This window comes from Kogia breviceps, chromosome 2 (genome assembly GCF_026419965.1).
Source record: "Kogia breviceps isolate mKogBre1 chromosome 2, mKogBre1 haplotype 1, whole genome shotgun sequence".
Taxonomy (NCBI): Eukaryota; Metazoa; Chordata; class Mammalia; order Artiodactyla; family Physeteridae; genus Kogia; species Kogia breviceps.
In genome coordinates, this window is record NC_081311.1 from 175,174,287 (window position 1) to 175,186,320 (window position 12,034).

Genomic DNA, 12,034 nt, shown 5'->3' on the forward strand with positions numbered 1-12,034 from the left:
GAACAGATTAAAAGTAACATGCCCAACCTTCAAATTTTTTATTATCATTATTATTTTTATTATTGACTGAGACTCCCTTACTACAGTTGCATGAAATTGCAGTAGTCAAGGCTGGTCATGTGCTCTGTTTGTATTTCAGGTGATGGGAGTGGTAGGACCCTCCAGTGTTGCTGATGGATTACCCCTTCTTCATCTCAGCCCTTATCTCTCACCACCTCTGCCCTTCAGCACAGCTGTTGTCCGGCTTGTAGCATTGCAGATACAGGTGTGACTGCCTTACCTGTTTGTCACGCTCTTTACGTTGCTGGTTGAGGCACCTGATCATGGTGTTCTCTTTTACTTTTCTGCAAAGGCTGGGCAAAATCTGTGAAACAGAAGTGTAAACATCTCCAGACTTTTACAGTTTTGGAGCTTCAGCCCTGAGCTTGGTCCTAAAGTTGTGCTTCTGTAATTCTTCTTGAGATCTCAAAAATAGCAGAGTCATTGAGTCCTGCCACAACCTCAGGAGCCGCTTCCGTCGTTTAAAACGTGTGTCAGTACCTTAGGAAACTAATGGTTCACAGATAATCAGCTCACAATTGTTGACTAAAAGAGGCAGTGATGTTCAAAGTCTGGTTTTAAGTGATTTGCAGAAAGAATTGCAGTGAAAAAAATTCAAATATTATTACTAGACTTTGAATATCTTAATTTTCTTTAATGGTTGTGGGCTGAATATTGTGGGTGCTTTTTAAAATCATTTTTCTCCCACTTCTCTTATTTCCTAAAATTAAAATAATCATTCCCAAAGCAAAAAAGTATAGAATGCCAATTTCCCCGCCTATTTCTGTGTGTCACCTAACTTTAAAGAGTGATAAATCACCAGAAAGCTCTCTGACCAATGGGAAGTATACAATGGCTGTTAATGGATAACCGACCCATCCATTATCTGACAACCAAGCTTGATGGTCCATCATCCAGAGAATGGTTAGATGATGGAAAAGAGATTAAGCAAGAGCCGTGGCTACCAGGCAGAAGGGAAATAAAGACAACCCTAAGTGATACATTTTGACAACACGTATACAGAGATCATTTATTTCTTTTTATATTGTCTATTGCTTTCTGGCTTGAAGATGGTCTTATACAGGGGAGAGGATTTTTAAATCACTCCCCAATGGAGCAGGTGGCAAGTTCTCCGTTTCTTCCTTTTCTTTGGTTGCTAAAATATTTCTTGGTGGACACATGGGGGAAATGAATGGGGAAATGCGGTTGTTTTTGTACCAGACTATAAGTATCATGATTTTTCATTTGATATTCAAGATGTTGCTGTTTTTTAGGTATATAGCTCTCAGTTATGTCAAACAAATGGTAAAGTATCAGTTTGGGGTGAATCATGTATGCTGCACAGATGACAATTGAACTCCTAGTTTGCAGGTGCAGCCATCAGGGAGTCCCCGTCTCCGCCATGCTGTGTAAAAACAAACGGACTCAATGGGTGAGGGGGTCAATTAATCTTTTTTTCTATTATTGCTGCACAGGCTTTAAAAGAAGATTTTCCTTTAAGCCATGTGATCTCCCCGTTCACCAATCAAGAGCGAAGGGAGGGGATGCTTTTAAATCTGCTCATCCCATTTGTACTCACAGTAGGATCTGGAAGCAAAGGTCTGATTAATTTAACTAAAGGAAATTTATCATTGTTGTTGTGTTTTCTTAAGTGTCAGGCTGTTATTTCCTCCTTTTCCCATGAAGGCCATTATTGAAGTTGATCTGAATGATTCAAACAAGGTTATGTTAGGAAATAGAGTTTTTCTTTCTTTTCAGTTTAGCTGCCCTTGGTCAAGACTATCTCTGCTCCACTTAGAAGACACATCCTGTTTAAAATCATTGCAGTACAGCAAAAATCAGGAGAGCATTGTTTCAATTAAGAAAATGGTATTAACTCAAGTACAGCGTGATGTGCATTGACAGAGAATGGACTGGATAACCTACTGACACTAGGTTTAGTGTAAATCCTGCCACTGTCACTAAATTCCAATATGTTTTCATTACTCTTACTTCTTGGGGGATTTTTTCTTTTAGGAAAAGTTTATCTCAAACATAAAGACAGTGCATTATGAGTATTTGAGCAGAAAAAAAAAAAAAAAAAGAAAGAAAGGAGATTGAAATGGTAAGCGGGAGATTTGGCTAAGAGCAGGGACCCTTGGGTGCTGACTACGGAGGAGACACCCAGTACCAGGAGCACTGCTTCTGTCCATAGGAGAAGCTGTACTTGGTGGGGAAGGCACTTGAATTTCTAGGGTGTTCTAGTTTGGAGGTGGAGAAAGAGCTGAATTTTTCTGTGTCTAATGTGGAAAGTCTACCTTGTGACTTGCTTTTCTTTCCACTTCCTCCTTACAAACTCTGCCCGGCAGATAGCCCATGGCTGGAGCAGCCTGAGGTACAGCTGCTACTGCAGACAGTCATTAATGTGCTCCTGCCTCCACGGATCATCAGCACGTCCAGGAGCAAGAACTTCATGTTGGAGAGCTCCCCCGCCCACTGCTCCACCCCCGGGGATGCCGGCAAAGACTTGCGCAGGGAAGGGCTGGCAGAGTCCACCAGCCAAGCAGCATACTTGGGTGGGTACTTCTCTAGATAGGTAGGTAGGTAGGTAGGTAGGGAGAGAGAGAGGAAGAGGGAGAGGGAGAGGGAGGGAGGGAGGGAGGGAGGGAGGGAGAGAGAGAGAGAGAGAGAGAGAGAGAGAGAGAGAGAGAGAGAGAGAGAGAGAGGGAGAGAGAGGGAGGGAGGGAGGGAGAGAGAGAGAGAGAGAGAGAGAGAGAGTGTGTGTGTGTGTGTGTGTGTGGCGGGGGGGGGGGTGTTTGGACTGCATTACTGAGGAATGTATTTGAAAATGATGTGATTGACAATGAGAATGAAAAAGGAAAAAAAGAAACAAGGCTGAATGTGCATAGGACTTGCCCATGTGGGGCATGGTTGCCAGAGACATGAGGTTGTAGGGTTCAGATAAAATCTAGATTCTGGCACAGAGCCCTGCATGAGGTTTAGGACTGTACAGAGGATGGTGGGAAAAGAGGCCTTAGCATGTAAGACAGGGATAGGAGAAAACACTTAACGGGTAACTATCTTCAGTTCTCTCCACTTTCTGCCCTTTCTTAAAAATTGAAGTATAGTTGATTTACAGTGTTGTGTTAGTTTCAAGTGTGTAGCAAAATTATTCAATCATACATACATACATACATACATAACTTTTTTTTTCAGATTCTTTTCCCTTATAGGTTATTATGAAATATTGAGTATAGTTCCTTGTGCTATAAAGTAGGTCCTTCCTTGTTATCTCTTTTATGTATAGTGATTTGTATAGGTTAATCCCAAACTCCTAATTCATCCCTCCCCCCTCCCCCTCTGGTAACCATAAGTTTGTTTTCTATGGCTTTGGGTCTATCTGTTTTGTATATAAGTTTATTTGTATCATTTTTTTTTAGATTCCACGCATATAAGTGATATCATATATTTGTCTTTCTCTGACTTACTTCACTTAGTATGATAATCTCTAGCTCCATCCATGCTGCTGCAAATGGCATTATTTCATTCTTTTTATGGCTGCGTAATATTCCATTGTATAAATATACCTCATCTTCTTTATCCATTCATCTGTCGATGGACATTTAGGTTGCTTCTATGTCTTGGCTATTGTAAATAGTGCTGCTATGAACATTGGGGTGCATGTGTCTTTTCGATTTATGGTTTTCTCCAGATATATGCCCAGTAGTGGGATTGCAGGATCATATGGTAGCTCTGTTTTTAGTTTTTTAAGGAAACTCTGTACTGTTCTCCATAGTGGCTGTATCAACTAACATTCCCACCAACAATGTAGGAGGGTTCGTTTTTTTCCACACCCTCTCCAGCATTTATTTGTAGACTTGTTGACGATAGCCATTCCAACTGGTGTGAGGTGACACCTCGTAGTTTTGATTTGCATTTCGCTAATTAGTGATGTTGAGCATCTTTTCATGTACCTTTTGGTCATCTGTATGTCTTCTTTGGAGAAATGTCTATGTAGATCTTCTGCCCATTTTTTGATGGGTTTTTTTTTTTTTTTTTTTTTTCTATTTTCTGCTTTTTTAATGAAGGTGAATCCTTTGGTTACTTGGCCAGGCTACTGGACCTCTATTTTAAATTTATTTTTACCTTTATTTTGAGCATTTAATGTGCACTAACGAGTGTTTTCTATATTTTATATTATCATCACTTTGAAACCTCAAAACAACTCCAAGAAGTACATATTCTCACTTTAGGAAGGAAGAGGCTAAGCCCCAGAAAGGTTGAATAACTTACCTAAAGTCACACTGTCAATAAGTGGCAGAGCCAAATTTCAAATCAAATCCATCCAGCACCAGAATCCCTGAGCCCTTTGCTATCCTGTTTGTGTGTTGGGCTGTTGCTGGTGAAGGTGGAAAGCAGAAAGGCAGAAGCCCAAAGAAGGCCAACAGGCACATAACAGGTAGAAATGTCACCAGGATCAGGGTGGGGTTAGAGGAGTGCTGCTTTTTGTTCATATGTTTGTTATGATGAGGGAGAGGAATAGAGGTAAGTAGATGTGGAAGGAAGAGTCTTACATCTCTCTCTGTGTTATATGACCTGGTTTTCCCCTGGAGGTACCCTAAATAGATGGTAAAGGTGTCGGTGACTCTTGAGGGCTTTAGGGAATTGGATTTCTATGTGTCTTCTAGATGCTGAGACGGGCCTTAAGACGTGATGAAGAAGGCCCAGGTTCCCTTGACTGCCCCTGTGGGGAGAGCTGGGTGGTAGGGGAAGCCCTCACCATAATCTCTGACGTTTTTACAATATTCTGGTTTGTCCTGACACACTGTTTGGGAAATCTGCTTCCTGAAAATAAATTTTAAAATGTAGATTGTGACAAGGCTGCCAGAATCTGGAAGGAAAGAGATATTGTTAAAGAGATCCAATACAGTTTAGCAAGAGACATCCTAAGAGGTGGAGGAGGGAGGATAGTGTTTTCTTTTCTGGAAGGAGATACTGGTTACTCTGGGCAACAGTTTAGGGTGGAATCAGGAAGGGAGTAGGAAGGGGAAGGACTACTTTTTTAAACTTTATGCATTTCTGCACAGTTTTGATTTTGCTTTTATTAGCAGGAATATATTATTTTTAAGCTTGAAAGAAAAATATTTTAAAACACCCATGTTTTAGTTTCAGATGTCAGTAATATGCTGGTATTACCATGAAGCCACTATGACAAAACTTCTGGAAAGCAAAATATTAGCCACACATCATGTTTATACCACATTTCCCTTTCAATTCTGTGAACCTCTTCGGTTTGTATTTTCCAAAACAGTGGTTAAAGGCACTTAAGAAAGATATATGTGTTCTCTTAATCAGAATCAAAGCATGTTTACCATAGAAATTTCCGTCTTGATGTCAGAACATTGTCACTTGGGAGTACGCTGAAGTTTTTGGAAACAGAGAGGGAGTTTAGACATTGAGAAATTAGATGTGTAAAAAGGCTGTGGGTGTGGGCAGCTGGATGTGGGCAGGGTTCCCCCGAAGCACAAGTCTGCAGGCTCACTTGTGTCTTTTCCCGGTGTGAAGCGCTGAAGGTGATTCTCGTCTGCTTTGAGAGGCAGCTCGGCAGCCAGTGGTACTGGCTGAGCCTCCAGGTGAAGGAGATGGCCCTGCGGAAGGTCGGCGGCCTGGCCCTGTGGGACTTCCTCGACTTCATCGTGCGGACCCGCATCCCCATCTTCGTGCTCTTGCGCCCTTTCATCCAGTGCAAGGTGTGCTTCTCCTCCAGGAAGTGACAAGCCCCGTGAACGTGCTGCTTTCCAGATTAGGGCAGGATGACAGCAGCAGTCTCGGGGCCTGTGCTATATAGCCAGTCAGGAGGACGTGTTAATACCACGCTTGACGAGAAATCAGCCCAAACAGGTATCCCAGAGGATAAAATTTCACGTTAGAAGTACCTTCACAGTAAGAGCTTGATTAACGTCAGTGCAACTTCGCCCTCTCCCCATTTACCGACCCCCCAAGAAACAAAGATTGACCGGATAGAATGATCTGAAGAATGGTCTCTTGTCTTCAGGGGCATGACGGAGATCTGATTTTAAATAAACATGGGGAAAATGAGATAGTTAAAGCATGCTTTTCCTCTGAGACCCTCAGTATTCATCTCCTCTTATTCTTTTCATGCCTCGATTTCCGGGCGCTGTGATTCAAAACAACATATTGATTAAGCACTTCCTAAGCACTGTTCTAAGAACTTTGTATGCGTTACCTTATTTAATCTTCACCACCAACTGTGAAATAGATGCAATAATTAGCTCATTTTACAGATGAGAAAATTGAGGACCTGAGAATCTATGCCTTCCTTTCAGCTTCTGGCTCAACCAGCAGAGAACCATGAAGAGCTTTCCGTCCGACAACATATCGCTGACCAGCTGGAACGGCGTTTCATTCCACGCCCTCTGTGTAAGAGCTCCCTCATTGCTGAGTTCAACAGTGAACTAAAAATTCTAAAAGAGGCAGTTCACAGTGGATCAGGTAAGTTTGCAAGGGGTATTTTCAACTTGTTTTACTCATGGAACTTACAACCTACAAAGAATGCCTCTTTTTCCAGGTCACTGCTCTTTTTGGAACCAAGTATGCATTAGCCATTTTGGTACAACTGGTAGATTTGACCCTGTGATCCTTGTGAACAACAAAACAAATCAAGGGGGGTATCAGAAGAGTTTAATTTTATTCCTTTTCTGACTATTTTATTTTCAATCTTTATTTCAGTAGGTCAGCTTTTTCTTGAATATTTAGCTGTGGAAAAAAAAAAAAACAACCTATTTAAATTCTTTCCTTCATTTCCGTTTTGAAAAGGAGAAGGGAACTCACATTCATTGAGCATCTGTTGTATGATAGATTATTTCATAGCTGTTATTTCATTTAATCCACACAAATACCTGCAAGACGCATAACTGAAAGTCTGCTTATAGAATGAAGAAACTGAGACTCAATAGAGGTTAAATAACTTACACACAAAGACAGTGACACCAATGAGGGGACTTAAAACTGGGTCTGTCTGATTGATGATAAAATTCACAAATTGGAGGGAGAGAGGGGTGAATAAAAACTGGCAGGCTAGTTTACATTATTCAAAAGATTTTCTTTGGGAATGCATTGTTTACTTTTATAATTATATTAATTGCAGGTCATTAAGGAAGGAAAATAAATCATTATCTGCCATTAGAGGGCAGTCATTACCCATAAGTAGAAGACTGTCATCCATGTGGCTTTTTTTTCTTTCTAAAACTTTTAGTGTTGTTCTCAATGTATTAAAGACAAAAAAACTGCCAAATACAATCTTGGTGAAATCTACTCAGGGCGATTCAAATGTTCTGCTTTATAATAAAATAATATGACATAGAACCAAGGGGCTGTTTTATAAATTGTAATCTCCAGGAAAAGGGAATAAGAACACAGTTTTAATTACGTATTCTAATTTTGATTATAAGGTTCCTTTCAGACAATGTATTTATTACTTCTGTATGCTTGTGTCAGGTAACGTACATTTCTCAGTGAAAAAATGAATTTGCATTCTGCCAGCCTTGGAAAATAAAACTGAAAAACAATGACAGAGGAAGCAACATCAAAACATTTTATATTGTTAGAGATACTATGCTCCCCCAAGGAAATTATTCAGTTATAAGTACATCAGTGCCCAATTCTCTTTTTTATTTTTTTTTTTCTTCCCACCATTTTCAGTTCCATTTGCTACTTTGTCCTAAAGATCATCTCGCTGGCTCGCTGGGACATACTATTTGAATGACCTTTCCTTAAAAATATATAAGTTGTCTGGGAGGAGTTTGAAGCTAGCAGTTGTTTTCTTTCAAGATCCTCACCATGGATTTTCTTTGGTCTTTCAACCCCGCTAGCCTACCAAGGGAAGACATCCATCAGCACCGTGGGTACCTCCACCTCTGCTTACCGCCTGAGCCTGGCCACCATGTCACGCTCCAACACAGGCACTGGCACGGTCTGGAAGCAGGACAGTGAACTGTCCCAGCAGGCTTCACAGGACACCCTGAGTCGGACTGATGAGGAGGATGAGGAAAGTAGGTCACCCTGCAGAATCCAGGGCAGTGAGAGGTGGGAGGTCATGTGTGACCCAGCTTGGCCGTGTGCATGAGGGCTTGGGAAGGATTTCTACCTTCCTGAACTTTTTCAGTTCTGATCCTCTGGTCGTTTTTACAAAAGGGATTTACAAAGGAATTGTGACTGATCCCATGACTTCTAATGCCTGCTTTGCTATAAATTCCTTGATATCCTTGGTCATTTGGTAGGAGTTCAGGCAAAAAGTATATCTTTAGTGACCCCTAAGTTTTCTTTGAGCTTATGTATTCAACCTTTTCACTAACTCATTTAAATTGTGGTTAACTAACTAAGGGGAGCGTTTATTCCCCTTTCTCCTGGCCATCTTGCTTAGAAGATCACTCAGTACTTACCTGACCCGATTGGGCAAGGAAAAGTGAGCACTGCATATGCTTATGACTCAGAAAAGACCAGCCAGCTATATTATCTAGAACGTACAGCAGCAGACTGTCTCGAGGGCATACAAGCCAAATTGAGTTAAGAGTGTCCCCAGTAACTGAGGCAGCCAGGAGCTTCTAAAGATTTGGTGAAATGAGGGAAAATCCAGTTAAGAACATGCTTCCATATACATAATAGTTTTAAAAAGTAAAAGGTGAAAGTTTTCATAAATACCCCTGTCATTTAATGTTCTTTTAACTGTATTGATTATTTTCCAGTTGTGTTTCAAAGACACTCTGATATAACATTTAGAGCAAAGTGTACTGTCAATGCCTTATGAAAACAAAATCTAGATCTTCACTCAGAGCCCCTCTGTACCAAACAACAACAAAAAGCCACACTCGGGAACTTCCCTGGTGGTGCAGTGGTTAAGAATCCGCCTGCCAATGCAGGGGACACGGGTTCAAGCCCAGGTCGGGGAGAATCCCACATGCCACGGAGCAACTAAGCCCATGTGCCACAACGACTGAGCCTGTGCTCTAGAGCCCGCGAGCCACAACTACTGAGCCCATGTGCTGCAACTACTGAACCCCGTGTGCCTAGAGCTCGTGCTCCACAACAAGAGAAGCCACTGCAAGGAGAAGCCCGCACACAGCAACAAAGAGTAGTCCCCGCTCACCGCAACCAGAGAAAACCTGTGTGCAGCAACGAAGACCCAACACAGCCAAAAATAAATAAATAAATTTTTAAAAACCGCACTCTGAACTGAATTAAATAGAGTTGAGGCTAGAATTTTAATTAAGATGAATGAAAATATTTTAATACCCTACTACAGCTGGATGTGTAGGAGAAGGAAAGAAATAACTGCTTTGTCAAAGCACGCATCAGTGGACTTCCCTGGTGGTGCAGTGGTTAAGAATCCACCTGCCAATGCAGGGCTCCCGGGTTCGAGCCCTGGTCCTGGAAGATCCCACATGCCGCCGAGCAACTAAGCCTGTGTGCCACAACTACTGAGCCTGCGCTCTAGAGCCCACAAGCCACAACTACTGAGCCCGAGTGCCACAACTACTGAAGCCCATGCACCTAGGACTTGTGCCCTGCAACAAGAGAAGCCGCCCAATGAGAAGCCTGCGAATCGCAACAAAGAGTAGCCCCAGCTCGCCGCAACTAGAGAAAAGCTGGAGCGCAGCAACAAAGACCCAGGGCAGCCAAAAATAAAAATAAATTAATTAATTAAAAAAATTTTTTAAAAAGCACACATAAGTAATATTTCCAGATTTAGTTTCAGGGTTAAGTAGATAACAAAGTGATAATCATACTGTTCTTCACCAGACCTACAGACATATTTGTTTTGAAATCATTGCTCATGGAAATAATCCTAAAATTATAATTAGAGAAATCATGAAAGACCTTGACCAAAAAAAAAAAAAAAGAGAGAGATAAGGATCAGCCGTTCGAATATTCAATATAAGTCCTAGTAATCGTCCAGAACTTAAAGTAATATCTATTTTTCTTTAATGGTTGAAGTAGTCTCTCCCAGAAAAATTTTTAAATATGGCAAATGATAACCTCTCTTTAATAGAGTTAAATATATTTTGCAAGTAACCTTATGAATTAGAGGATGACCAAGCCAGTAGGAAGGAAGTAGAGAAGAAAAGTAGAGAAGACATAAACAGAGACAGCAATGTGATACACTTACAAGTATGCAAGTTTTTGCTAGTATCTCTGCTCTCAAACATCACAACCATCCAGTGACAACAGGGTTGCTAACACACAATGTGGTGTGATTGTGATGTGGGTGTGTATTAATTTATAAGGTGGGGTATGAAAGCTAGAGGGTTGACACCTTTGAATTAAAAAATTTTGGGGGGCTTCCCTGGTGGCGCAGTGGTTGAGAATCTGCCTGCTAATGCAGGGGACACGGGTTCGAGCCCTGGTCTGGGAAGATCCCACATGCCGCGGAGCAACTAGGCCCGTGAGCCACAACTACTAAGCCTGGGCGTCTGGAGCCTGTGCTCCGCAACAAGAGAGGCCGTGATAGGGAGGGCTGACGCACCTCAATGAAGAGTGGCCCCCACTTGCCGCAACTAGAGAAAGCCCTTGCACAGAAACAAAGACCCAACACAGCCAAAAAGTAAATAAATTAATTAATGAAAAAAATTTTTTTTTTCTATTGAATCATCAAACCTGTATTAAGACCTAGCAGGAACAAGATGAGGAATAAGAAAGTATGAGAAAGATATATTCTCTGTTCTCTAAAATCTTAGATATAGTCTTGTAGAGGAGATGACAGACATTTTTGATAAAGAACACTTAACAAAAGCGTAAATGAGGGACTTCGCTGGTGGTCCAGTGGTTAAGACTTCGCCTTCCAATGCAGGGGATGTGGGTTCAATCCCTGGTCGGGGAGCTAAGATCCCACATGCCTCAAGGCCAAAAAAACCAAAACATAAAACAGAAGCAATATTGTAACAAATTCAATACAGACTTTAAAAATGATCCACATCAAAAAAGTCTTAAAAATAAAGTAAATGACACAACATTGTAAATCAACTGTACTTCAATAAAATAAATAAATTTTTAAAAAAAGAATGGGGCTTCCCTGGTGGCGCAGTGGTTGAGAGTCCGCCTGCCGATTCAGGGGATGTGGGTTCGTGCCCCGGTCTGGGAAGATCCCACATGCCGCGGAGCGGCTTGGCCCGTGAGCCATGGCCGCTGAGCCTGAGCGTCCGGAGCCTGTGCTCCACAACGGGAGAGGCCACAACAGTGAGAGGCCCGCGTACCGCAAAAAAAAAAAAAAAAAAAAAAAAAGAATGGAAGGCAGCACATGATTAATCACCAAACAAATATTGAAGGAGTGTTAAGTGATATATGAGTTTGGATAAGAGAGAAAAAAGTCAATGGAATTTCAGAAAGGTCTTAGTAGAAATAGCTCAATCTACCCTACCACGTTTTTTAGGGCACATTTGATTATTCTCTTCTCTATGAACACATCTAAAAAGTAAATACCATTCTATAACAAGAATCAACTTCAAGTCAGTTATATAGCAAATTCAAAATTTTAGCACTTTTCGTATTCACCTCTTTGGTTTGAAATAAATTTCACTAGAAATATGACCACTTGGGGTATTTTAAATAAATGATGTCAGACAACCTTACATGGTAGCATAAGTTCACCAAAATTCTATGTCAGTCAAGATGTGTTTTCTGTTCAGTTACAAACAATATTTGCTCATTTAGAATGAGGTCTCCTTGTCACAAATATTGTGCTAAAGTTAGTTTTCATATGGATTTGAATACATTAATTTCAGCTTCTATGGAGAAAGCAAGACTGCTTCAAACTTTAAATTTAGGTTAAAATAAGCACTTGTTTCTGAACTTTATAGGTTTTTAAATATTTTTCCAAAAAATACCTGAAATAGTCTTTCCCTCAACAGTCTAAAAATCATGAAATGTACTGAATGTAGTGTTTGAATGTCAAAAATGCTTGATTTGTTCAATAACAAAGTCCCTTACTGAACTATTTCTG

The 12,034-nt window shown here is 41.0% G+C and overlaps 1 protein-coding gene across 18 annotated transcripts in view; it reads left to right on the plus strand.

The window, feature by feature from the left end:
* Positions 1–12,034, plus strand: part of UNC80 (unc-80 homolog, NALCN channel complex subunit) — a 247,007-nt gene that overhangs the window by 217,035 nt on the left and 17,938 nt on the right. For all 18 annotated transcript variants that reach the window (XM_067026776.1, XM_067026777.1, XM_067026787.1 and 15 more), the window contains 6 exons: positions 140–265; positions 1,515–1,638; positions 2,388–2,594; positions 5,584–5,768; positions 6,366–6,531; positions 7,911–8,090. In XM_067026776.1, coding sequence (XP_066882877.1) covers positions 140–265; positions 1,515–1,638; positions 2,388–2,594; positions 5,584–5,768; positions 6,366–6,531; positions 7,911–8,090 — 988 coding nt within the window. The remainder of the gene's footprint in view (positions 1–139; positions 266–1,514; positions 1,639–2,387; positions 2,595–5,583; positions 5,769–6,365; positions 6,532–7,910; positions 8,091–12,034) is intronic.